The sequence below is a fragment of the Urocampus carinirostris genome, chromosome 16 (assembly GCF_059441175.1).
Source record: "Urocampus carinirostris isolate Australia breed hairy pipefish chromosome 16, RoL_Ucar_1.0, whole genome shotgun sequence".
In the NCBI taxonomy this organism is placed as follows: domain Eukaryota; kingdom Metazoa; phylum Chordata; class Actinopteri; order Syngnathiformes; family Syngnathidae; genus Urocampus; species Urocampus carinirostris.
Genome location: NC_142364.1, coordinates 15,523,030 through 15,550,861, shown reverse-complemented (window position 1 = coordinate 15,550,861; position 27,832 = coordinate 15,523,030). Strand labels below are relative to the sequence as shown.

The window sequence follows — 27,832 nt, the reverse complement described above, 5'->3', positions numbered from 1 at the left end:
CATTTTACCATTTACATTTTGTTATTGCATGTAATGCACATTCAAATGTAAGCCCAGGCCATTAAGCCTCCTAAATAAGGGGTCACTAACCTTTTTTTAAGCTGAGAGCTACTTTTTTTTGTCAGCGCGAAGAGCTGAGTTTAAAAAACAAAACAAGAACTTATCTTATTACTATGCTTTTACTGTATTATTATTATTATGTTATTACCAGGTTGTAATTATGAGACCTATGGCTAATATAGTTTCACTCAACCACTAAAGCATGCCAGTGAGAAATCACCTTTCCTGGAAAATCACAATGACCCCTTACTTGTGAGCTATTTTCAGAACTGGTCTGTACTCTGGAGAGACGACTTTCAGTTTCCGGGCAGCTCAACAAAGGTCATCATTACACTCGATCTCTGTAGACGACACTTGTTATTTGTATTCTCGCTTTTTTTAAATAAACAAACGAGTGTCAGAAACAAGCAGACTGATTGTGATCTACTAAACGCAACACTATCTCTATGGCATCATTTGCAGGGGAAGAAAATGAATGTCTTACGCAAGAGGAAATGAAGTGGTTGTTTTAGTTTTTGTCCAAACAAAGCTGGGATGACTCAACTTGCGGTTTAGGTTTCAAATCCAAGATCGTGCCTGTGATTTGATGCCATCGTGTAGCGAAAAAGAATCTATTAATTTACCAAAGCCATATAATAATAATAATAATAATAATAATAATTTCCTTGTATTGTCATTCTGTGTAACAATGTACACAGAACGAAATGTCGATTGCACCTGACCCGTTGTAGCGAGCCGATGCAGCCGCAGCCAACAGAGGGCGCCGCCGACCACTTTTTAAGTCTTAGGAATGACTCGGCCGGGGCGCGAACCACCGACCTCCCAGTCTCAAAGCGGGCGCCTTACCATCTAGGCTACTGAGCTGGTATATCTCCCTAGAGTCAAGAACGTACTTGAATTCACTAAAGATTTATTCTCCTACACTCTTCCCAACCGGACACCGAACATTAAGCCCACAGCACAAGGGGTGAGTTGCTGTGCTATGCAACCTTTCATCAAGAGAGAAGGCCAACAGCGTACACTGGTTTACCCCCTCTGCATCATATGCGTCAATAGCAGTCATTCTATACTATCCTTTGCCATTCACATCTATCCCTAGCTCGCAATCTTGCATCCATTAAGGAGTGAGTTGCTGTGCCATGCAACCCTTCATCAAGAGAGAAGCCCGACAGCGTACACCGGTTTACCCCCTCCGCATCATATGCGTCAATAGCAGTCATTCTTTACTATCCTTCGCCATTCACATCTATCCCCAGCTCGCACTCTTGCATCCATTAAGGGGTGAGTTGCTGTGCCATGCAACCCTTCATCAAGAGAGAAGCCCGACAGCATACACTGGTTTACCCCCTCCGCATCATATGCATCGATATCAGTCATTCTTAACTATCCTTAGCCAATTACACCTATCCCTAGCACGCACTCTTGCATCCGTTAGATCAACCGACCTCACATCCAGAGCACGTTTCACCTCATCCATCCTATCATGTTGAAGCCTTCCTCTCACTCTTTTTCCTACCACTTCTGCACAACGAAAAAGAATACTGCTATACTTTTGAATAGTTCACTCTAAACTAGTGGTTCTCAACTGGTCTGACTTCAGGACCAACCATTCCACTCTGATGACAAGCTGGGACCCAAATCAAGAAAACAATTCCACATTTCAAATGTATCGAATGATAGGATTGTGCAGTTTAAAGATAGTAGAATATATTCACTTTTTTTCCCAAAACAAAATGATCAGCTAAATCAAAACGACTTCAAGTACCGTATATACTCGCATTTAAGCCCGTGTCTCTTTTAAGTGACCCCATGAAACTGCTTTGAAATAGCCACATGCTAAAAGAAATTCAATATAATAATAAATAATGTACCTAAACATCCATAATAATTCAATTATGTACTTAATAAAGATGACTATACGGGTAATCATTTCCTTCTTTGACCCGATCGTTGTTGTCACTGTATTCTACTTTTCCTAACTTTCTTAGGCCCCATTATTATGGGCACAAAATGTTTCACAGTTTCATTCAATAGTTAGTAGCAACCAAAAAGAAGAAACCCAAAATAAGTGGCAAGGTATGATTTTACAGTTTTCTAAGCTTGTTTAGGGGGGTGATGGCCCTGAGGAAGAAGCTGTCTCTGGGTCTAGAACAATGGGTGTGGTGGCTGGGGTTGGAGTGTGCTTTAGAATGCTGATGGCTCTGCTGCAATATTGCAAGCTAGCAATGTCCTCTAGACTGGGCAGAGAGCGGCCGGGTAGCTTACCCTCTGTATGTCTTTCCTGTCTGCTGCTGTGCTCCCAGCATTCCACACGGTGACGCCGTATACCAGAATACTCTCTTCTGTGGCTTTGTACAAAGACACATGCAGCTTCCGTTCCAGTTTGTCCCCCCTGAGAACCCTCAGGGTGTGGAGTCACTGCTGGGCCTTCCCCACCACAGCTCTGGTGTTGGCAGAGCAGGGAAGGTCGTCGGAGATGTGCACTCCCAGGAGTTTGAAGGCTCTACTCTCTCCACTCAGTCTCCATTTGTGATGAGTAGAACTGGGTCGGTACTTGCCATCCTGAAGTCGAGTATGACTTCCTTGGATTTGGTGGTGTTGAGTATTACTGTCGTTTATTTTTCCAACACCACGTCCTCAGCATCTCCACCTCCTTCCTGTATGCCGTCTCATCCTCATCAGAGAAGAGTCCCACCAAGATGGTGTAGTTTGTGAACTTTTCCAATCGTGTTCGTGGGATGGGTTGGTGAACAGTCCGAGGTATGAAGGGTGAACTGTAGAGGGCTCCGTACACATCCTTGGGGGCATCCGGTGCTCAACATCAGAATGGAAAGACTGGCGGCCAGGTTCCATAGCCTGCAGGGGGTTGGAGAGTAAGTCCATAATCCAGCTGCAGATGGAGGAGGAGAGTAATCAAGTTACATTATTGCAATATTATAGTATTTGGATTATGTTACCGATTACATCTTTCAACAGTTAACTAGTGACTGTATTGGATAACATTTTTAAAGTAACCCTCTTAACCCTGAATATCATCCATTATCAACAAAACTTGTAAAGTCAGATCTTTTTTATCACTGTACTCAAAGGGGTAATATACTATTGTGTTTTATTTTATTATGTTTCATCTAAATCTCAAGATAATCTGAGCATTATTATTGTCATGATTACTGATTCGGGGCACCTGCGGCTGCCCCGTTGGCGCCAACTGCCCTGGTCGCTGATTGGCTCCCTGCCACTTTTTAAATCCCCCGGCTCCCTGTTACCGGCGTCAGATCGTTGTGAACCTTTGCCCCCAGCTAGGCAAGCTCAATCCGTCCGACATTTTCCTGTCCTGTTTTTTCCTGCCTGATACCTGTTGCCGACCTGTTTCTGGACCCGTTTCTGCCCTATCTGCCATCCCGACCACCGACCTGTTTTGCCCTTTTTCCTGCCTGATACCTGTTGCCAACCTCTTGTCTGAACTCGATACCGCCCTTGCTCTCCTGTCCCGGCTAGTGACCAGTATCCCTGCAGTCTACGATTATCCTCGCTCGACTTGAAAGTCCCACTTCCGTGTTCCCGCCACCTGCTACCCGTGTCCCTCGATCATCGGATCGTGGGAGCAAGCACCGCTCTCCCTCTTTCTTCAATAAAACTGAGTAAACGAATGCTACTGGGTCCTGTTTCTGGTTCGTGACTATTATTTTTGTGAACGCATTCAGTGTCAAAGTATAAAAATGTTTTCAGAAGCATTGTATTTGAGTGCCAAAATGTACAAATACGTTTTGTTTCAGTTTTAAGGGTATATACATTCTTACAATGAGATTCTCATGTGTCCATTTGAACCTAACTGATGTGTTGGGAGTCATTAGGGAACCAAACCCCCTAATGCCGAGCAGGGAGGCAATGGGTACCAATGTTATAAGTCTTAGGTATGACCCAGCTGAGGCCCAAACCAGCAACCTCCCAGTCTCAGGGCGGGCGCCCTACCCGCAAGGCTTGGCGCAGCTTCTGAGTAAGTATCAAGCCTCTGGGAATTAAAATCAATATTAGATGGTAGGAGTAGCTTTGATTAGAGCTTTGTCCACACATCTATGAAGCCCCCACTTCCTTTGCGTTGCTTGCTGTATTAAGCTTAAAATAGTGCGTAGGCGGCCTATATGGCGAGTATGGTGAGAAAAGCGGAGATATGCTGGATAAGTACAGACAATTAAAACTTCGAACACTGCTTTTTTTCTTTCTAAAAAAAGACAACAAAGACCTATCCTCATCGTCGGGACAGGGAGTTATTACGTTTTGTGCATGTCTGCCGGAACGTGATCGCCACGGTGACCGCTGCAAAGTTCTTGCATAAGTTTAGTGTTTTTGCAATAAATAAAATGTCATTTTGCAAGCAAAGTGCCCTTGTGTTTATAAAAAGCATGGTTTAGATATTGTAGTTATCACAAATGTATTTAAAAAAAAAAAGCACCAAAGTGAGAGTTCTGCTTAAAATGCATCCTTCCACTAAAAGCAGCTTTTCTGAGATTTTCTTGGAAACAAGATTTTCCAAAAACTAGGCAATGTTCAAGATGTTCGCTAAAAAAATGGTAAAAGCTAGAAACATACTTTTTTTCCAATGAAAATAAGGGTTCCAACCTTCTCTTGATATGTTCTATCACTACAAAAAACAAAATTTTCTGTTGGCCTCCAAAAAAAAGAGTCAAAATGGCTCATCCCTATTTACCATTTGAGAAACAAAGTTTGGCATTGAATGAGTTTATAAGGGAAACGTTTCAACTTTCTACTATTTTAGGAAACCCCAAATGATGCACCCAGGGGCGATTTTAGGGGGCGCTGAGCACCTAAGGTGCTTAAATTTTTTTAAATTTCACTTAGTTATTCAACACTGTTCAAGAATGGCCCCTCCCATTTGTGAACATCACATTACACATTGTACTTTGCAGAAAAACTATTATTACATCGTGTCCTGTTTTTACTCACTTATTTCTAACATACATACGAAGCATGGAACTTTAATCGGACAGTTGTATAAATATTATTCAACTCCTTATAATTCCAGTGAAATTATAACATACTCTCAGCATTATACACAGGCTACAAGCAAACCTGTCAACCTGTACGTTTTTGCCGTACAAAGTACGTTTATCATGCATTTCAAGACGTGTACGACGTACAAGAAAATCTGTACAGAAAAACGCAAATTTGTCGATGATGGGTACCATCCGGTATACACCGACTATGACAAAACGGCAAATCAATCAAGTCAAACGAGTTCGCCGCGGTAGCCTCTATCTCGGTAACGTTTTTTTCGTTGCAAACGAAGCGAGCGGTTTGATGCTACTGTGCGCATGCGTCTGCAGCCTCGGATTTCATGTGGTAGTTATGTAGTGAAAGGAAGTCCGTCTCTTTTTAGAGAACAGGCTTTTTCGGCTCAACTCATTAAAGAGAGCCGGCTCTCAAATGGCAAACTTGCTTTGATGCATTATATTACGAATTATGATGTTGTATAAAGAAGTTAAGAAAAAAAGGAAGTATAAAAGGAGAAAATGAAAAAAGACAGGTTTGTGGTTATCCCTTTGATCAGCATATTACCAGCAATAATTTAATGCAGAAAATGAATTGATAATTTGAATGAGAAAATTCTACTCAATTATATTTGCAAGTATTTTTTCCTTCTACAGTGAACGTCCAAGCGACTTCATTTTTGAACTTTCTTAATAATAAACCTCATTCATGTCGAGCAACTCAAAATGTTAATTAACAATATATATGATATAATGAAACACATGTACAATAAAACATGTTAAACTACAAAAATAAACACGTTTGAGAAAAAAATATGGTGTAAGATTATTTTGTATTTTGTAAGGGAAAATACAACAGTTTGTAAGGGCATGGAGCCCTGGAGCGCGACAAGTGACACCATTTAAGTCTCTCCTGTGCATTATTAAGGAAAAGAGAGTTTTTAAAATACTGTAGTTTTTGGTGATGCTTGAGCACCCCCCAAAACGGGCGGTCTCGCCGAGCCCACCTTAAATAACGTCCGACTACAAACGTGTGTTTTACAACTCCCGTTTTCGACATCCCGACAGACCCTGAATGTAACAGTAGGCGTGTTTTTGCATGCCACGCCCCTTTCCCCTCCCTCTACACTACCACGAGGCTTGTGTTTTGACACGTACAGTTGTAACCTTTCCTTCTTTCAAGCCTCATCAGATAAAAGAGATTTGGACACCCTTCCTTGCAGTTTCGAAAACATCTCTTTTAAGTTTCTCGAAAAAAAAAGAGTGGGAGTTCCCTTCCAAGTTTGCAGCCATTATCCCGCGAGGGCATCGACCCCGCCTCCTTATTTGTCAACAAAAAGCTTTGGCAAGCCCACAGAAGCACGAGATGATTTTGCATAAGACAGAAACGTGGATCTCACTGCCAAGTCTCTTTGATTTGCTCCTTTGACTCTTTTTCGATCTCCCCCGCTTTACACTACCCCTCCTTCAGTTCTCTGCGTCCTAGCATGGAGGAACCCGCGGCCAAGAGGCGCTGCTGCAGGCCGGGCTACCCGGATTCCAAGCCGGCCGATGACACCACCCAGCCGGAGTCGCTTATGGATCTCGCGGCCAAACTCGTCGCGGAAAAGTGGCCTTTCCAGCGAGTGGAAGAAAGACTGGACCGGATCCCGCAGCCCGTGCAGCGGCGGATCGTCTACTGGTCCTTCCCGAGGAGCGAGCGCGACATTTGCATGTACTCTTCGTTTCGGAGCGGGGCGGAGGAGCTCGACGGAGCCGGGAACGAAGACCAGGCTCGGTTGCCCTTCCAACGCGGAGTCGCCCTCCTGGAGAGCGGCTGCGTGGAAAACGTCTTGCAAGTGGGTGAGTAGAATGCTTTTTTTTTTTGCAAGGAGTTGCAAGCAAAAGGTAAAGCAACTCTTAAATCTGACCAACGTAAGCGCGACTTCGCTTTGCAATATCATTGCAACCGTTAAAGTAGATTAGCTAGGTTTGAAATGCATGCTTTTGCAGACTAAATTACAATTCCGTGACTTTGTGCAAAGTTTGAGCTTAATAAAGGTTAAAGTAATGTTGAAAGAGGTTTTGTGAGTCTCACGTGAGCGGTCTTCAAAGAGACTGCTTAACTGAAGGACACCAAAGAGCAAAGTTCATCAACGAGAAGACAATTTCAGTTAAAAATACTAAAGAGTACAAGAGGCAATTCTTATTATCCACCCACTCTCTTCTGCATAGCTAGTATCTTGCATTTTATTTTTGATAAACTTGTAATACTGTTGTTCCAATTTCATGTTTCATTTTATATATATATATATATATATATATATATATATATATATATCAAAACACAGTTTATTTGTGTAAGTGTGTCCATTTCAACATGGAAACTGTTTAACTGTTTATCCGGCATCTATTTATAACCTATAAACCTCTTTTTTTTTATTTGGTCACATGATATGTTGCAGTTTAGTTAATACATCAAAGAGGTTGAAGGCAAATGTAGCACAACTAGTATTTTACCCAGTTTATTTGGTTTAGTGTGTCCATTTCAACATGGAAACTGTTTAACTTTTTATCCGGCATCTATTTATAACCTATAAACCTCTTTTTTTTTATTTGGTCACATGATATGTTGCAGTTTAGTTAATACATCAAAGAGGTTGAAGGCAAATGTAGCACAACTAGTATTTTACCCAGTTTATTTGGTTTAGTGTGTCCATTTTAACATGGAAACTGTTTAAATGTTTATCCGGCATCTATTTATAACTTATAAACTTATTTTTTGTACTTGGTCACATGATAAGTCTGCTGTTTAGTAAATACATCAAAGAGGTTGAAGGCAAATGTAGCACAACTAGTATTTTACCCAGTTTATTTGGTTTAGTGTGTCCATTTTAACATGGAAACTGTTTAACTGTTTATCCGGCATCTATTTATAACCTATAAAGTTCTTTTTTTTTTTTGGTCACATGATAAGTCTGCAGTTTGGTAAATACATCAAAGAGGTTGAAGGCAAATGTAGCACAACTAGTATTTTACCCAGTTTATTTGTGTTAGTGTGTCCATTTTAACATGGAAACTGTTTTACTGTTTATCCGGCATCTATTTATAACCTATAAAGTTCTTTTTTTGGGGGGGTCACATGATAAGTCTGCAGTTTAGTAAATACATCAAAGAGGTTGCAGGCAAATGTAGCACAACTAGTATTTTACCCGGCTCTATTTCATGAAATACCCCAAAAAATCTCAAAATGTAGCCGTATTTTATGTTGAATGGCAGTTTTTGTTAGTTTAATGTTAAGAAAACCTGGTATAAAAGTTAGTGTATCTAATACTATTTCACAAAAACACAATCTTCCGATACAGCCACAGATGATCTTGAATAACAATATTTATTATTAGGGAAATATAGCATACATATTATTGTATATGTCAAAGTGTCCTTGGGCAAGACACTGAACCCCTAATGCCCCCAATAAGCAGGTAGGCGCCTTGGTGTGTGTGTGTGCGAATGGGTAAGTGTGAAGCACATTGTAAAGCGCTTTGGGAGGTCTTCATTGACTTGAAAAGCGCTAAATAAATACAGACCATTTACCATTTATCCAATGGTATTCCATAAAATAAATAATTTAAGATTCAAGACACATACTACCTTGAATAACGATATTTAGTAGTATAAATATTATTTTATCCAACTGTATTTCATAAAACAAATATGCGAACAATCTGCAATATTTGTTATTAGGTTAATATACCATAAAAACGTTTGTATCCAACAGTATTTCTTTAAATATCAAATAATGTGCAAATTCAAACTTAGATTATTTGGAATAACAATAAACTACATAGCCATAATTTTATGTATTTATGTATTTTCATTTTTTTACCTGTTTCGTGTGCACGTCAAAAAGTAAATATTCTAAAAATATAAATAATATATAAAATAATACTAATATAGTAAATTAAATAAAAAAATCAATACATATTCTGCAAATTCAGCTTCATATTATCTTAAAGAACAATATTAATGTTTAAGGAAATCATAAGACATGTTTTTTAGGAAAATAGTTTATAGTTATCTTTTTATTTTTTTCACTTTTATTTTGACTAGTGTTTTTGGGGTGGGGGGAGAAACGAGGGGGATTATTTTCTTATTATACAGTGAATGTTTTATACAGTACTTTTGAATTAAATTGCTTTTCAAATTTATATCTAATAGATATTCTTGTATCCAACACTATATCCCAATGTAACATATCTCCGAATTCAGTCTCAGAATATTTTAAATAACAATATTTATCGATTTATCATATCATAATTGTTTTTATCTTTAAAAACACATTAGAAAGAACCGTAATGTGTTTTTCTGGTTTCTTGTAGATTAAAATGGCAATATTTTGAAACAGATAATGGCACACATCTATAGTATTGGAAATATGTAATTTTATTTAACTTACAAGTTCAAAAGTACTCAAATAAATATTTAAAAGAATGATATCAAACCACCTTCAACTAATGCAAAGTATCCAAAAAGTTCTCTCTACCCACCTAGGACAGTAAAATGTGAATGCATGTCACACCACAGGACTGGTCATGTGCTTCCGATTTCTCTGTGGAATCGTTGTCAATACGCTGTTTAGCACTCGAGTCCATGCCAACTAGTACGCACGTAGCGTGACAAGGCCAACTATCCAACCGTCCCCTACACGTGCGTACATAACGCAAAGTTTCGTTCATAGGACAAAGAGCCTTTACTATGTCACAAATGCAAAGGACGTCGTGTCATCGCCACAAAGTTTGTTTTTCCCAAAATATCAAAGCCAAAAATGATGTGATCTGTATTAGTACCATGTGATTTGGGACAAAACAAACCTGAACATTTCAGAACGCAACCGAGCTTTTTTTTGTCCTCGGTAATTGTTCGGAACTCGGATTCTCATCGTTGGCATCAATTAGGGCTCGCTTAAACGAGGATTGTGGAGTTGTTGTTGATAAGTACACAGTGAACATTGTTTACGACGAGGCACTCCAGTATAAACGCGTAATAAAGACTTATTAGAGGGAAAAATATCAAAAGAATGTCAGGATGATTACGCAGCAATTGTTTACTTCACTGCATTGCTCTTCCCAAGAACTTTTTTTCATATTGCCACATTTCAGGCTTAAAACTTAGAGCTAAAGGCATATTCCAAGAATCAATAACATATCTCATCAGCTGCACCGCTTATCCTCAGTAGGGTCGCGGGGGTGCTGGAGCCCATCCCAGCAATCATCGGGCAGTGGGCAGGGGACACCCTGAACTGGTTGGCAGCCAATCGCAGGGCATACGGGGACAGACAACTCACTCGCTCAGTCGCACCTAAGGACAATTTGGACCGGCCAAAAACATATGACATACAATTTTTAATGTGAAACAAATGATCTCAACATTTTATATTATATTCACAATGAAATTAAGTGTCACAAAAATATTGGCCCCTGTGTTTTCTGAACTCCACCAAGTTCCCCGATGAGATCCAGTGTCGATCTAAATGACTAACAATGACAAACAGAGTGAAACTGTGTGTCATTAAGTCTCCGTTTAAATGCACAGACCGCATATAAGTCATTATGACAGCATTATGAAAACCCAAAGAACATACCAGGCAGGTCCAGGGTAAACTTGTGGAAAGGCAGTAACGGGATACAAGGAGATTTCGCAACATTTGCACTGTGCCTAAATGGAGTGAACATAAAACCACTATAACCTACCCAGACCTGCCGTCTTTTTAAACTTTCGTTCCAAACGAGGAGAAAACTAATTAAAGAAGCCCATGATCGCATCGGACGGCCTGCAGGCATACACAGCTGAGGTGGGAGCATAACACAACTATGAGTAGTACTCTGCATAAATCTGCCCTTTATGGAAGAGTAGTGAGAAGAAAGCTCTTTAACATAAAAAGTCCCATTTGGCAATCCTTAGGCAGCTAGGAGATGAGAAAATGGTGGAATAAGTTGCTCTGGTCAGATGAGACCAAAATTGAACTTGGCCTAAGAGCAACACATCACATCACCCTTAAAACACCATCCCCATTGTCAAACATGGTTGTGGCAGCATCATGCTCGGGGGTTGGTTTTCTTTAGCAGGGACTTGAAAGATCATAAATGTTGATGGAAAGATGGATGGAGCCGAAGGGCAGTTCAGGCAGAAAATCTGTCGGAGTCGGCAAGAGACATGAGAATGAGGCACAGGTTCACTTTCCAACAAAACAACCACCCTAAACATATAGAAAAATCTACAATGGGATGGTCTGAAACTAACAATATAAAGGTTTGAGAATGGCCAAGCCAAAGTCCAGACCTCAATCCTATAGAGCATTTGTGGAAAGATCTGAAAAATTCAGTGCACAAACAATCACCATCAAACCTTAAGGAATATGAGTTGCTATCTATCTATCTATCTATCTATCTATCTATCTATCTATCTATCTATCTATCTATCTATCTATCTATCTATCTATCTATCTATCTATCTATCTATCTATCTATCTATCTATCTATCTATCTATCTATCTATCTATCTATCTATCTATCTATCTATCTATCTATCTACCTATCTACCTACCTACCTACCTACCTACCTACCTACCTACCTACCTACCTACCTACCTACCTACCTACCTACCTACCTACCTACCTACCTACCTACCTACCTATCTATCTATATCTATTTTTCCAATGCCTACTTTTTTTTTTCTTGTATGCACAATATAAAATGTTGAATACATTTGGTTTCTTCTCACTATTGTGTCTCACATGTTGTTGATTCTTAATATTTTGGATTATCTTTAAGAGCCAAGAAGAAATCCGCAGGTTCGAGAGTGTTCGACATTCGGGCCCTGGTGCTTTTCCCTTTTGAGATTCGATCTCCAACCTCAGTGGATTTTTTTAAGTCTAGGCTTAAACTACACTTCTATTCTATAGCTTATGAATGACCTATATTTCATGTTGACAATATCTGGGTTCTTCATTTTCCACATGTTGAGGTTTTTGAGTTTTTCCTTGCCCTCATGTAGGTTTTAGATCAGGGGATGCGGTCATAATAGTCTGTAGTTTGCAATAGTCTGCGGTCTGTGCAGCCCTTTGAGACTCCTTGTGATTAAGGGCGTCACAAATAAACATGACTTGACTTGATTCAGGTTTAAAGCCTAAAATATGGCAATATAAGAAAAAGTTCTTGGGGTGCCAATACATTCTCAAGGCACTGCGATGAAACAGAAAGCTTATCTGGTCTTGCCTCCACCACGCAGGCTTCCACCTGAGCGGCACAGTGCGCCAATCGGCCCCGCCCTTGGAAACGGCGGGGCCTCTCTGCAAGGTGAGCCTGAGCTTCGACCGCTGCAAGATCACAGAAGTGGCGTGCAGTTGCCGCAAAAAGGACATTTTCTACTGCGCCCACGTGGTGGCGCTGGCACTCTACCGCCTGCGTAATCCCGAGCGGGTCCCCTTGCGCCTGCCCATCTCGGAGACGCTCTTCTCCATGGACCGGGACCAGCTCCAGAAACTGGTCCAGTACCTGATCGCCGCGCACCACACCGAGGTGCTGCCCACCGTGCAGAAACTGGCAGACGAAATCCTGGAACGGAACTCTGAGATCAACCAGGTGCACGGTGAGTAAAATACCTGCCTTTTTTTGGTTCTTCGCAAATGCCCCGGGCACCACTATTTGTAGTTTGACAGCCTGGTGGCGCTCATCCCTCTTCTGGCCATTTACATGGGTCGGGTTTTAAAGTTAGTAGACACTCGAAATAAGGACAGAAGACATCAATCGATTGTGAACTTGCAAAGAGAAGAGAAAGCTCAAACCTCAAATAAGAAATTCCAGCCTGTTTTAAAGGTCCTACCACGAGCATTTTCTTTTTATCAACTCTCCTTACAAAGGCATGTCTGCTCTGGAGGGTGTGGATATCAAAGAATAGCAACATTATCAGCCAAAAGTTGCAATTATGTATATAGTTCACACTAGTCAAAACAAGGTGTACATAATAATACAATCATTGTAAGGGATGTGCAATACCATGCTTACATTTTCATAATACCGAAAACAAAATATTAAGACCCCAGGATATGACACTCATCTCTACTAAAGTGGGGGATAGAAATCCATTCTAATCAGCTCTGATAAAAACATGAAATTCAAGTACTATTTTTATGTAATATTCATGCATATGAATAAATATCATTATAAATACATACTGTATGTGTGACGTGACTTGAGCTGGTACATTGGAGTAGCGAGTGGATGCAGAGGGGGAGGAGACTTCTACGGCGGATTAAATATATAATGCTAATGAATTCCAAATCCTTGGTACCCCAGATCAAAATTATGAGAATAAGTGTTACTTATGTGTAAAACATATGTATATTATTATTATTATCAGTAGTAAATGTATAACTTGAGCTGGTTCGGTGGATTTGCAGGTGGATGCATTGACTGGTTGAAAATGACACTGATTTTAAAAAAACTGTTAAAATTCTTCCCGATAATTGTATATCTTGATACTTGCATTCTTTGTTTCCATGGTTATCATGTTATGCTCCTCCTTTATCGCAGTTGTTCTCAAATAGTGGGGCGAGCTCTGTCAAGAAGGGCGCGTTTGACTTCGAAAAAGTTTTTTTTTTAACTGTCCTAGAATAAAGTGAAATTGCACCCCCACTTCACTAGGGGGTAGTTGCACTCTCACTTGCAAGAGGTTTTCTTCTTCCTGGGGGCGGCATGGCAGAAAATAACCGAGAAGCTCTGCTTTAGCATCACTGCAAGCCTTGGACCCATAACAAATAAATACAGTAGAAAAAAACACAGTATTCTATTGCCGACTTGCAATTTCTTTACTAAACACGCAAGATTCTGAATTGAATGAAGAGACGAAAGGCATTGTGGGAGGTTGTTCAGCGAATTGGAGCGTATATGTATGTTCAGGATGCTGTGACGTCGACCAATAGTCGACGTCACAGCATCCTGTGACGTCGACTATTGGTCCCTAACCCTAACCCTAAAAGTTCGACGTCCTTGCACCAGATGGAAATCTTTGTGCTCAGGGATACACCACCTCCCGTTAGCGAGTCCACCTCCTCTCCGCTTCCCGCAGGCCTTCGTGTCTCTGTTTAACAGCGCTGAAGCCGGATAGCTCCGGGATGCTAGACGTGAGCCACGTTTCTGTAAAACACAGCAAACTGCACTCCCTGTGCGCTTTGATGTTTTTCACCGGCACAGCCAGTTTGTCGGTCTTATTTGGTAGAGTTCACATTTACCCGGATTACGGACGGCACCGAAGACTTATAACGATAGGATAGGACAGGCATCATAGAAACGTAACTTGTCTTCTACTCAGTTTATTTCATCCCGTGATGTGAAAACGTAAGGCCGGGGACGCCCTATCTTGGGATAGATCACTATATCTGATATTGGCGTCAATATTTATCTGGAAAAGCAGGACGTTATCCATTATTGCTACACAATTGGAGTTTGGAGATGAAACCAATGCCTTGCTGACCCCCCAGGTGCCCCAGACCCCACAGCCGGGGCGGGCGTGGAGGACGAAAACCGCTGGTACTTGGACGAGGAGCAGGTCAAGTATTTCGTCTCGCACGCGACCAGTCAAGACTATGTCAAGCACCACAACCTTCTCCTCAAAAAGGCAAGCCGACCAAGTTCCCGCCCCCGACCCACCATCCATGCGAGATTGTTGGCCTCCACAGTGCTTTTTGACCCCCGATATGGCTCTTTCGTCAGGTGCGGGAGATGCTAAAGATACGGGACTCCAACGGACCACGCTTGCTCCTGCTGATCACCCAGCAGCTCATTCGGGATACCTGGCCGAAGGTTTGGCGTCGACTGGGGACCCCCGTGTCCGGCGAGTACAGACAACTGTGGGACGAACTGGGTAAGCCTTTTGATATTTACGTCAGGGGTCAGGACCAATGTTCCCTCTTTTCACTGCCCAGAGCTTTTCCGCGCACAAGAAAATCTAGCCGGCTCACAAAAATCAGGGCTCGAAATTGCTAATTAAGAAGCGAATTAAGTCAGAGTTACAGTGCATGAAGGTAAAAATACACTGGTTAACCCTGACGCTGTGTTGTAAATGCGGTACTTTGAAGTCAAGGTCGAAGTTGAACGAAGTTGAGTAAAGTCAGTAGAGTTTTTCGGGAATCGGCTTCTTCGGCTCGGCTCACTAAAAAGAACCGGCTCTTTCAGGTCCAAACGGATCTTCAGGTTGTTTTTGCTTCTTTCATCCCTACACGACCAAATATTATCTAAAATTATGCACAAAATGAGTTAAAGGAAGGGCGGGGATAGAACAAAAAATAAAAAAAATACCAAAATAAAAAAGTAGTGAAGAGCTGGGAAAAGAAGAAACAAAAGGGGGCGGCAGTAGCTCAGGAGGTAGAGCGCTCGCCTTGGGATCAAGAGATCCCAGTTCGAATCCCAGCTCCTCCGTGTTACAAGTCGAAGTGTCCTTGGGTAAGACACTGAACCTCTAACACCCCCAATAAGCAGGTTTGCGCCTTACATGGCTGCAAGGCCGCTATTGGGAAATGTGGAGCACATTGTAAAGCGCTTTGGGAAGTCATTGACTTGAAAAGCGCTATAAAAATGCAGATCATTTCATTTCAAAAGGAGAGAAAAAGAAAGAATGAGCAGGAAAATTTCAGAAAAAAAGAAAATAACTTATATAACTTATCACGTTATTAGATAGATAGATAGATAGATATTATTCATCCCCGTAGGGAAATTCCCACTTCCAGCAGTCTCCTTTGTGGTTTATTAACAGATTAACAGGATGGCCTCGGGGTGCTGTGTTGTAGTTTAGCCACAGCGGAGTGGATGACATCACACGCTAGTCCAAAAAGTTCGACGTCCCTGCAGCAGATGCAAATCTTTGTGCCCAACTCCTGCTTTATATATCTCTCGCTATCGTTTCAAACGGAATTTCGTCTCCCCGCAGGGGCTTTGTGGATGTGCGTGGTCCTGAACCCCGGCTGCAAGGCCGCCCAGAAGTCATCTTGGCTGGAGAAACTCTGCAGCTGGAACGCCGAGGACGTGTGCCCCCCGGAGTACGTGGGCTGCGAGCAGTCCAGGGCTATGGAATCGGAGGGAAATGACCTGGGTGAGGATCCGCCACGACCGCCACCGCTGTTCAATTTCACGGGCGATGACGTTGAAACCAACTATGATTTCATTTGACCTTCTCCAGGCTCAGAAGCTCCTCCACGCACGGTGTTCACACGCGCTATTGAGTCCTGCGACCTCAACTGGGAGGACCCTCATCTGCTGCGCATCCTCACAGAAAAGCACTATTCCACTGCCGCCAGTCGTAGGAACCTGGACCTCTTCGACGAGCGCGGTCTCCCTCTTTGGAACGGTGAGAGAAACCACAAAAGCCTGCTAGATTCAAACTCTGATAAGAAAGAGATATTGAATACAGTAGACCCCCGGGATACGACATGAATCCATTCCGAGATAGGGTATCGTAAAGGGAAATGGCCATATTGCGGGTGATAGATATAAATATTACAAATGTACCGTTTGCCAAATTGTTCGAAATAGTTATCTGACTCCATTAACCAAACATCACTTTAATTCACCTAACAATGCATGCTCATTTCTTTTTGTGAAAAGACGGACAAGAGACCGACATTTCCACACGGGGGCAGATTTAATTTCTTAAGGTATTTAACTAAGTGAAGTCCATCGAATTAGCCGAATTAGTCGAATCAGTCTTCGTCCGCCTCTCTTTCCCTCGATCTTCTGAAGTTCTTCTCTCGACCTACGTCCCTCCCAAGCTGGCGTGCCGGCTCCTCCCATGGGCGGGCCAGGAACGCCCATGTGGGCTCCACCTCGTGGTCTCGATGTCTGTCATGGTCAAAACATCCCTGCCCGTTTCCACGTCATCAGGGCTTTGTTCTCCAAACATCGCCTGCCATCTGCGTCAGAATTCTGTTCTGAAAATTCCCCAGCCAAAACACTCCGTTCTTGGAACGGCGCGACCTGAAGCCCACTCAGTGAATATCTTTTGCATTAAATGTAATTTGTATTTGATCGTACAAAATCCTTTAGAGTCAAATGTATTAAATCCTTCAAAACCTATGGTAATTCGTACCCCGGATAAGAACATTATAGGTGGGGTGCATCGTTTGAAGTCTCAAAATATTTCCTCTATATGTGTTAACAATGCCCAACTATCAGCTTTTATCTTACTTATAGCAGAGCTGTTCAGGGCGGAACACATTCAATTTAAAGAATGTGAGGAGTGCCAGAGAGTGAGGTCATGCTCGTCCCTGCAAGTTTTCTGTACTTCTATTAGTCAGTTTAGCATGAAAATGGTGAAAGTAAGAAAAGGCCTGCCAGAAGTAGAGCCCATCTTCAAGAAAGATGAAAAGTTTATTCAAGCGCGTCTAAGAAATGCACGTGAATCACGAATGAGCAGACTGAGGCCGTAATGACCACACATGCCAGGAGATGGCGGCAGAGAGTAACAAAATTCCAAATTCTGTTCAGCGTCTCCCGTGGGGGTCCACTCCCACGACCTTGTTTATTTGAACATCCAATTGTAATTTACAGAGCATCCTCGCGCCGCGTGCGCCCGTGTGGAAGCCCTGCGCGCTCACGGCCACCACAAGGAGGCGCTGCGGCTTGCCGTGACCGTTGTCAACGCCTTACGGAGGAAACAGCACCAACAGTTCCTCTTCTACTGCGCAAACAAAGAAGGTATTTGATTTATTTTGGTTTTAGTTAAGTTTTAGAAGCCAAAGTGTATACTATGTTAGCATACGCAAGGTTTATATTTTGGTTTATGAAATATAATACATTCGAAAAAAAGGCTTTCTCAAATATTTCAAAATAGGATGTCTGTCGAAAATGTATTCGATTTTTTTTCCTTCATGTAGGTTTTAGATCAGGGGATGGTGTCATAATAGTCTGTGGTCTGTGCAGCACTTTGAGACTCCTTGAGATTAAGAGCTATACAAATATACATGACTTGATTTGATGTAGGAATGGATCGTCTACTTTGCAGTTATTCAGATTAACCAACAGAGGACGCCATTTATCACTCCTCTATTTCTCTCACTCTCTCCTGTATTCCTCTCACTCTTTTTTTGTCTCTCACTTTCTCTTTTTCTCTCTGTCTCTTTCTATCTGTCTCTCTCTCTTATTCTCTTTTCCCTCTCCTTTTCTTTAACTTTTTGGCTTTTCTCACTTTCTCCGTCTCTCTCTGTTTCTCTTTTTCTTTCAATCTTTTCTCTTTTCCCCCATTCTTTCTTTCTCTTTTATTCCATCTTTCTTTATCTGTTTCTTTCATTTTTTCTCTGGGTTTCTGTTGCTCTCTTTTTCTCTCTGTTTCCCTCTCTTTCAGTTTCACTCTCTCTCCTCTGTCTCTCTCTCCCTGTCTCTCTCTCGCTCTCTCTCTCTCTCTCTCTCTCTCTCTCTGTCTCTCTCTCTGTCTTTATCCTTTATCCTCTTTTTACCCCCATTTTCTTTCACTCTTTTTTTCCTTCCCCTCTCTCTTTTTCTCTCTTTCTCACTATATTGTTCTCACTTCCTCCCGGTCTCTGTTTCTCTCTTTTTCTTAAAAACTTTTTTCTTTTTCTCCTCTGCTTTATTTTTATTCCATTCTCTCTTTTTCTTTCTTTCTCTCTCTCTCTCTCTCTCTCTCTCTCTCTCTTTCTCTCTTTCTCTCTGTCTTCATCCTTTATCCTCTTTTTACCCCCATTTTCTTTCACTCTTTTTTTCCTTCCCCCTCTCTCTTTTTCTCTCTTTCTCACTATATTTTTCTCACTTTCTCCCAGTGTCTGTTTCTCTCTTTTTCTTTAAAACTTTTTTATTTTTCTCCTCTGCTTTCTTTCTATTCCATTCTCTTTTTTCTTTCCCTCTCTCTGTTTCTCCCTCTCTCTTCTCTTTATTTCTCTCTCTTTCCCCCTCTTCCTGTTTCTATTTTTATTTTTCTCTTTCTCATGCTCTCTTTCTCTTTTAATGCAACCTTTTTCTCACTCTGTCCTTCTCTTTCTCTGTCTTCATCCTTTATCCTCTTTTTTGCCCTCATTTTCTTTCACCCTTTTTTCCTTCCCCCCTCTCTCTTTTTCTCTCTTTCTCACTATATTTTTTTCACCTTCTCCCGGTCTCTGTTTCTCTCTTTTTCTTTAAAACCTTTTTCTTTTTCTCCTCCGCTTTCTTTCTATTCCATTCTCTCTTTTTCTCTCTCTCTCTGTTTCTCCCTCTCTTCTCTTTATTTCCTTCTCTTTCCCCCCTCTTTCTATTTCTCTTTTTATTTTTCTCTTTCTCACACTCTGTTTCTCTTTTAATTTAACTCTTTTTTTTCTCTCTTTTCGTCTGTCTCTTTCTCTTTCTCACTCATCGTCTTTCTTTCTGAAATCTACTAGTCCATCCTCCAATGAATACCTGTTGTGCGCAGAGGTTCTCCAGAGAAGCACGACGTTCTCGCCCGGCTCGGAGGGCTGGGCGGGGCACCTGATGGGCACCCTCTTCGGCACCCTCACCGAGACGGAATCGGACCCGCCGCCGGGCGGCGGCGAGTCGCCGCTGGCGCTGGCGGTGGAGGCGGTTCTGATCGGGCTGGGGCAGCGGCGGGTCATGCCGGTCTGCGCGTACGCTCAGGAGAGGTTGTGCCGCAGCGAGGAGGAGCTGCTCCTCAAACTCAAGCGGGTGGAGATGGACCAAGTTCTGGTCGGGATCTTCTGTAAGCAGGCCACCATCTTGCTGGAAGGTCAGTCACCGCCCGAGAATCGTTTTTGGTAACCTAAAACATTCGTCCTGTTGGGAATTGAATATCAAAATGTAGCGTTTACCAAATTGTTCGAATTAGTTATTCATTAACGATTTAACTAAGTGTACTCCATCGAAAACGGCCGAATTAGCGACGTTGGAGTCTCCGGGAAGCCTTCTTCTGAAGTCCTTTAGCTCTCTCCTATTGGCCATCTTCTCCCCGCACGATGGGGTGCCGACTCCTCCCATGGGCGTGCCAAGGAAGCCCCCCCACACCATTTTTTTCTTCAAACGTGTTTATTTATGTAGTTTAACATGTTAAATTGTACATGTGTTTCGTTATATCATATGTATTGTTAACATTTTGTTGTGAGATACTGAGTTGCTCGACATGAATGAGGTTTATCATAAAAAATGTTCAAAAATGAAGTCGCTTGGACGTTCACTGTAGAATATTATTAATTAAGTAGAATAATACATTTTCTTATTCAAATTATGAATTCATTTTCTGCATTCAATTATTGTTGGTAATGTACTGATTCAAGGGATAACCACAAACCTGTCTTTTTCATTTTCTCCTTTTCTACTTCCTTTTTTTTCTTAACTTCTTCATACAACATCATAATTCGTAATATAATGCATCAAAGCAGTGAGCCGTTTGTGAGCCGGCTCTCTAAAAAGAGACGGACTTCCTTTCACTACACAACTACCACATGAAATCCGAGGCGGCAGACGCATGCGCACAGTAGCATCAAACCGCTCGCTTCGTTTGCAACGAAAAAAAACGATACCGAGTTAAAGGCTTCCGCGGCGAACTCGTTTGACGTGATTGATTTGCTGTTTCGTGATAGTCGGTCAGGGTTGGGTAGGGTTACTTTAACTGGATTACTTTCAATTTCTTTTGGATTACTCCAATACCAAATATGCTAATAAAAGACAAAACATCCCTGCGGGGATGAATAAAATATCTCTCTCTCTCTCTCTCTCTCTCTCTCTCTCTCTCTCTCTCTCTCTCTAATATCTATCTATCTATCTATCTATCTATCAAAATAAACTAAATATGAAAAAAATTACAAAATTTTGTGCAGGCTTGGGGATTAACGGCATACATGGAATGGCAAAAATGATGTTGGCAAGCTGTTTGTATTTATTTTCATTTTGTTTCTGTCGCATTTGATGTTAGTTTTGCCGGAGATCAAAGAGATCAAAGCCAGGAGAGAAAGCTTACCACGTGTTGTGACTCATAATTGTATTCATTTTTAGTTTCTTTTGTCTTTTATTAGCATATTTGGTATTGGAGTCATCCAAAAGTAATTGAAAGTAATCCAGTTAAAGTAACCCTTCCCAACCCTGTAGTCGGTGTATACCGGATGGCAGCCATCATTGACAAATTTGCGTTTTTCCGTACATACGCGTCTTAAAATGCGTAATAAACGTACTTTGTACGGCAAAAGCGTACAGGTTGACAGGTATGAGAACGGATGAACCGGTTTTCAGTTATTTCTTATGATGAAAATGTATTCAGAACGCGAAAAATTCTATATACCAGATCCTGCAACGAGTTTATGTGCGTGTTCTTGGCACCACTGTGCACTTTAACTGTCACTGACGTGTTTTTTTTGCGTTCCCGTTTCAGCTGGGCCTTACAGCGGTCTGGGAGAGCCGCTTAACCGAGAGAGCTTCCCCATGCACGCTTTTGCCAAGTTTCTTTTCACCTCGCTGCTACCTCACGATACCAAGCTTGCCTACAAAGTTGCACTGAGAGCCATGGGGTGAGTGAGACATATAAGCACTGTATTATCTCTAGGGCAGAGTTGCCAAACTCCTTTTAACTCGGGGCCACACGATAGAACAAACATTCTGTCGGGGGCCGGACTAGTAGATTAAAGAGAAAGGAAAAAGAGTGTCAGGAAACGGGCCGGGAAGCAGGAAGTCGGAACTCGGAACTCATTTGCGTAGCCGATCTTTCACTTTAATTGAGAAATAAAAGTTGTCCAACACACAAACGGACCGAGGACAAAACAAAACAGGTTCAAAGGTAATCAAAATTACAAACTAGGCATTACTCTGAAGAAACAGGCATGAGCAGGTTTTCCTCAAGGTTAAGCAATGGTCTGGCCACAGGCAGTCCCAAAAGGAGCGTTTAAGTACTCCACGACCAATCAGTTCAATGCGTCTCAGCCGGTGTCAAGGGGCGGGGCTAGCTGGATGACAACCGTGCAGGACATGACAAAGAGATAAAGAAATAAGAGAAAGAGGGAGGGAAAATGAGAGAGGGCATGACAAAGAAAGAAAACGAGAGAGAGGGAGAGAGCGAGAAACAAAAGATAAAAAGTCGGGAGAGAGGGGGAAAAGAAAGGGAGAGGGAGAAAGAAATCCAAAGAGAGACGGAAGGAGAGAAAAGAGAAAAGAAAGCGCAAAGGGTATGAAGAGAGAAAGAGAAAAGAGAGAAAAGGAAAAAAAGGAAGTGAGAGCAAAAGAGGTTAAAAGACACAGAGAGAGAAAGAGACAAAGAGCAACAAAGGAAGAGAAAAAGAGAGACATAGAGTGGGAGAAAAGGCGTGGAAAAGTAGAGAGAGAGAGAGAGAGAGAGAGAGAGATAAATACAAGTACAGTGTCTTTGCAAGAGGCACCTGGCTTTGGCAACATCAAGTTGACATATTTCAACCTGCAGCTTGTTTTTCTCTTGCGCTTCTCTGAGTGTTGTCTCGCGGGCCAGATTCAATCTGATCTGGCCCGCCTGTTTGTCATGTAGTGGGGGCGTGACTGAGCCTATTTGAAACCAGATTTGGAATAATAACAGCCTAGTCATAAAATAAGAATAACATGGTATTGACATCATAGATACACCGTGTTATTACGGCTGCTTGAAATCCTAAAAAAGGCAGGAATTTCAATGTTGTTTGAATTGTTCTTGTTGAGGCACTCTTCCAATCCATTTCTCCTGTCAAATAGAACAGCTCCTATTAAATTCAATTTCCATACAACATTTTTGGTATTGAGAAACTTGTCAATGCATGTTTATGAATGTAAATTGAAACCATTTATCCTGCTTTATAAACATAGGTGGCCCAAATACGCCTAGTTAGAATTCTTCTTTACCAATAACATGAACAAAACACTATCATGTGCTGGAACTGCACGTTTTTCTTACAATAAATGCAGAAATGGTCAAAACAGTCCTTTTTGTTTGAAAGTTGTGATCTTATTATCTTCTTTTATGTTAAAGGATGCAGATCACAGAGACCATTTTGTCTGTGGTAGCCACCCGCTACCCCCGATGGTCCATCCTGAGCCACATTGAGTCCCAGCAGTCTGATTTGGCCTTCACCATGCTGACTGCCGCTGGAGGTAAGATATAGATTTATTTTTAAAAGTGTAGTACATCCTTGGGCTCAGGGTTGGGTAGGGTTACTTTAACTTGATTATTTTTAGATTACTCCAATACCGAATATGCTAATAAAAGACAAAAGAAACTAAATATGAATACAATGATGACTCACAACACGTGGTAAGCTTTCCCTCCTGGCTTTGATCTCTTTGACTTACGGCAAAACTGACATCAAATGCGACAGAAACAAAATGAAAATAAATCCAAACGGCTTGCCAACATCGTTCCATGTATTCCGTTACTCCCCAAGCCTGCACAAAATTTAGTAGTTTTGATTGCATTGTAAGTTACAGAGAGAGGAAATAGAAAGATAAAGAGTTTGAGAGTGAGAGAGAAATAGAGAAAAGAGAAAAAAGAAAGAGAGAAAAAGAGAGAGTGAACAGGAAAAAGAGAGGGAGAAAAAAAGAAAAATAATAAAGTGAGAGAGAAATAAAGAAATACTACCACAATTGTTTTGCAAGTGTGTGCGGGTCACACATGTGCATGCTGCACCTAAACAAGGCACTATAAAAATGTGTATTTGTGCAAGGATTACATAACAATTTTGGAAATTTACTATGAGCCATTCAAAAAATGAAGGTAGCATTTCCCAGTGGTAACTCTGCAACCACGTCTCACCCACCCTAACACTGAGCACTGGCTCCCCCCAAGGATGTGTACTGAGCCCCCTGCTTTTCATCCTCTACACCTCTGACTGCTCACCGACCCATTTCACAAACACAATTGTTAAGTACGCCGACGATACTACCTTGCTCGGCCTCCTCTCTGAAGGACCAAACACCAGAGCGGTGGTAGGGAAGGCCCAGCAGCGACTCCATTTCCTGAGAGTGCTCAGGAAAAATCATCTGAAACAGCAGCTAGCTGCCGGTGTCCTTTTACAAAGCCATATGATAATGAGAAGAACGTCCTGCAACTGAAAATGTATTACTGTCATTTTTACTCAACACCTGCTTCTTTGTGGTCAGATGACGGAGATACAGTGCAAATGGTGCTAGGGTCCATCCAGAAGAACATCCACTCTATCTCGCACATCTTCCAACTGGCCCAGCGGGTCTTCACGTTTGCCAACACTTTGGAGGGCCTCCCCCAATCCAAGCTGCTCAAAGTGTCCCTGGAACTTGGCCTCCACGTAAGTAACACCCGCACGCTACTAGCATACCGCTGCATTTTCTTGACCGTCCGTCCCCACCAGGTGATGCGGACAACGCTGACTCACAACTCGCGAAGACAGGAGATGGTGCACTGGCTCGTCACTTGTGCCGTCGCAATCGGTGAGTTGACTTCTCTGGGGAGCCTCTTGGTTTATTTGGTCCCGCCAGTCTCCTGTTTAGACTCGTTTTTGCCTCTAGCCCTGTTCCTGTACTTGTTGTGCTGCTCAAAATGCCCCCACATCCCCTGCTCAGTGCAGAAATTTGCTCAGGGACAGAAAAGAACACACATATTAACTAAGCAACCAATCAAAGAAAAGTAAGACGACAAAAAAAATCGTGCAAGTGACAGTATTTAGCTGTGCCCGCCCGCTCATTTGGCGCCAACCGCCGCGGGTTCTGATTGGCTCCCTGTCACTATTTGAGCCCAGTCCTGTCAGTACCCTGTTGTCCGTCCGTCTTCAAACCTCAGTGAATACTAGGCAAGCTTTTTCGACCCTGACTCCCACCTGTCCCGTTTTTGCTCCCGTCTGTCTCCGGCTACGACCTGTTTTTGCTCCTGACCACGTCTGTTCTCCCGTCCCGGCTTACGACCTCTTTTTGTCCCCGACTACATCTACTCTAACGTTCTGGCTTACGACTCGCTTCCGACCCTGACCACGCCTTGCTCTCCCAGTCCCGTCTACCGACCGTTTTTTTTCCCATCCCTGACACCGCCATCGCTCGCTAGGGAAGATCTAATTCCGCTTTCGGAGCACAATCAGAGTACGAGAGCGACTTGCTTCCCGCGCCCAGCGAACATCGGCGCAGCCCTTCCTCTCTCTTTCAATAAACAACTTTTAAACAAAGAGGACTGTAAAACACACTTATACTCTTTAGCATATGAATAACCTATATTTTTTGTTGACTATATATGTGTATTATTTGTTATTGCAACATCCATTGCAACCTGGTCATCCTGGAAGGGGTTTTACCACATGTGCGATCCCTTCTCAAGGTTTCTTCATTTTCCTCATGTTGAGGTTTTTTTGGAGTTTTCCTTGCCCTCATGTAGGTTTTAGACCAGGGGATGGTGTAATAATAGTCTGTAATAATAGTCTGTGGTTTGCAATAACCTGAGCAGCCCTTTGATACTCTTTGTGATTAAGGGCTATACAAATAAAAAGGACTTGACCATTTCTGCATTTATTGTAAACGTCACACAAGTGGGTCCTGTTTCCGTTCTGGTCCTGACACATGGCGTTTGCGATCTTTCATATAAAGAGATATCTTAGTTGTTTTGATTAACTATGCATTCATAGATATTAAAATATTATTCTATTAATGATATAAGTTAATGAGACCCTGGCGGGACCCATCAAAAACCTGGCAGGCCTGCCAGAGACTTTATATCAGGTGTCAGGAACCTTTTTGACCCAAAAGCAAAAAATGTTTTAAAAAGAAATTGAGAGAGCCACATCATTTATTTTCAGACAAAATTAAATAAACTGCCAAACACGCTCTCTAGACAAAAGCATTTGATGATTTATTCAGCACATTTTATTTCACTGTGTGTCATTGGATGATTTAATCAAATGTATAAAATGATAATAATGCCAAATCCTGTGTCCCAAATCAATGAAAATATGCCATTTACAATTTGTCTTCCACCTTCAGGTAAGAGTGTTAAGGCCATTTTTTCCATGAAATTTGTCCTTAATAACGGTTTCAAAACAATGTGCATGCAAAGTTCTTTTGTAAAAATGTCACAAATGACTGCAAACGATAAGCATATCGTCATATTCACTTTGGGTGTAGACTGCACTGAGCGAGAGAGAGAGAGAAGGAAGTGCCTTACGCTGTGTGCAGGGATCCGCCCACCCGTACTGCTCACCCAATCAAAGTCGTTTGCCAGCGTTTTTATTTATCAGTTGAAATGGTTTCTTATCGAACTTCTGCATTAAGTTGTTTCGGCTTTATATGGACCAAAATCAGGATGAAATCACTTGACTTTGGAACGCCACAGAGAGATGTGCAATAGTTACGTTTTATTTCGGAGGCATACGTACTCATGAAAAGAGCCATATATGGCTCCCGAGCCATAGGTTCCCTGCTTTATATTGTACGGAAAACACTGTTATTTTAGGTACCAAAAAAGTGAGTTATACACGAATAAATACAATAATCTTGTTCTCCTGCCGTGTTTCAGGCGTGAACGCGGTCGACGACATCATGCAACGCTGGTTCACCCTCTTCTCGCCATTCGAGGCCACCATCCTGGTGGCGGGCAGCGTCACCTGCACGGCCACGGTGGAGCGCCTCCGCCTCGATTCCGCGCAACAGATCAAACTTCTGGAATCGACGCGCACCATGGCCCTGCAGTGCGCCTCCAAAGACCCCAACAACTGCGCCCTGGTAGCGCTCAAGTTGTGCGAGAAGAACCAAGCCGCCTTCGAAATGGCTTACCAGACCGTCCTGGACGCCGCGGTCGACATGACCCACTCGCAACTCTTCCCCGTCGCTCGCTACATGGAGCGATGCGGGTTCCTGGCGCGAGCGTACAAGCTAGCTACTTTAGCCCTGGATAGCCTCAACCTCAGCTACAACATGGACAGGGACCCTGCCATCCACGACGTCCTCTGGGCTTGCGGGCTGAGCCATTACCTGGGCAAAGAGCAGCTCGCCGCCGTTATCCCCTTGGTGGTAAAGAGCGTCAAATGCGCTAACGTGTTGTCGGACATCCTGCGCCAGTGCGTGTTCGCCATCAAACCCGTGTCCATAGAAAAGGCCCCCCTGCGCCAACTCCTGGACGCCGCCATCGAGGCTTACATCAACACGGCGCACTCGAATCTGACCAACATCAGCCCTCGCTGGTACGGAGAGTTTGTGGAGTTCCTCGGCAAAGCGCAACATACTTTCCTGATGGCCCGCGACGGACAGGCGCAGTTTTTACAGTTCATCAACAACCTAAAACAGATCTACAAGGGCAAGAGGAAACTCATGATTCTGATGAGGGATCGTTTCGGTTGACGGAATGAGAGCAAAAAAGACTTTTTTTTTATACTTGAGATTGATCCAGAAAACTTGAAAAGTACGCCATGGCAGAAGATTTATCTGGAATCTTGAAAAGTCTTGCACTGTAAGGGGAACAAAATTGTACCCCATTGACAGAGTTATTTGCTTGTTTCATGATTTATCCGGAAACTTAAAAGGTCTTTCAGGGATTTAGCTGAAAACTTGAAAAGTCTTGCACTGTAAGGGAGAACAAAATTGTACCCCGTTATCAGAGTTATTTCCTCGTTTTACATTTTATCCGGAAACTTGAAAAGTCCTGCACCCTAAGGAAGAAAAAATGTTACACTGTGGCAGAAGTACTTCCTTGTTTTAAGATTTATCTGAAACTTGAAAAGTCTTGCAGGGATTAATCTAAAAAACTTGAAAAGTCTTGCAGGGATTAATCCAAAAACTTGAAAAGTCTTGCTGGGATTAATCTAAAAAACTTGAAA

The 27,832-nt window shown here is 42.3% G+C and overlaps 1 protein-coding gene and 1 long non-coding RNA gene across 3 annotated transcripts in view; one reads left to right on the top strand and one right to left on the bottom strand.

Annotated features, from left to right (window-relative positions):
• LOC148350387 (uncharacterized) overlaps positions 1–9,740 on the bottom strand; it is a 21,518-nt gene extending 11,778 nt beyond the window's left edge. For both annotated transcript variants that reach the window (XR_015853063.1, XR_015853064.1), the window contains exons 1-2: positions 9,596–9,740; positions 2,326–2,950 (exon numbers count right to left, since the gene is read on the bottom strand). This is a non-coding gene — a long non-coding RNA (uncharacterized LOC148350387). The remainder of the gene's footprint in view (positions 1–2,325; positions 2,951–9,595) is intronic.
• zswim6 (zinc finger, SWIM-type containing 6) lies at positions 6,443–27,832 on the top strand. Its single transcript, XM_088356259.1, has 13 exons — positions 6,443–6,911; positions 12,337–12,696; positions 14,588–14,724; positions 14,820–14,970; positions 16,033–16,194; positions 16,282–16,449; positions 17,649–17,795; positions 19,498–19,809; positions 21,445–21,580; positions 23,038–23,159; positions 24,165–24,328; positions 24,392–24,470; positions 26,536–27,832. The coding sequence occupies exons 1-13, from the start codon at positions 6,557–6,559 to the stop codon at positions 27,354–27,356; spliced, it is 3,114 nt and encodes a 1,037-aa protein (XP_088212385.1). The 5' UTR covers positions 6,443–6,556; the 3' UTR covers positions 27,357–27,832.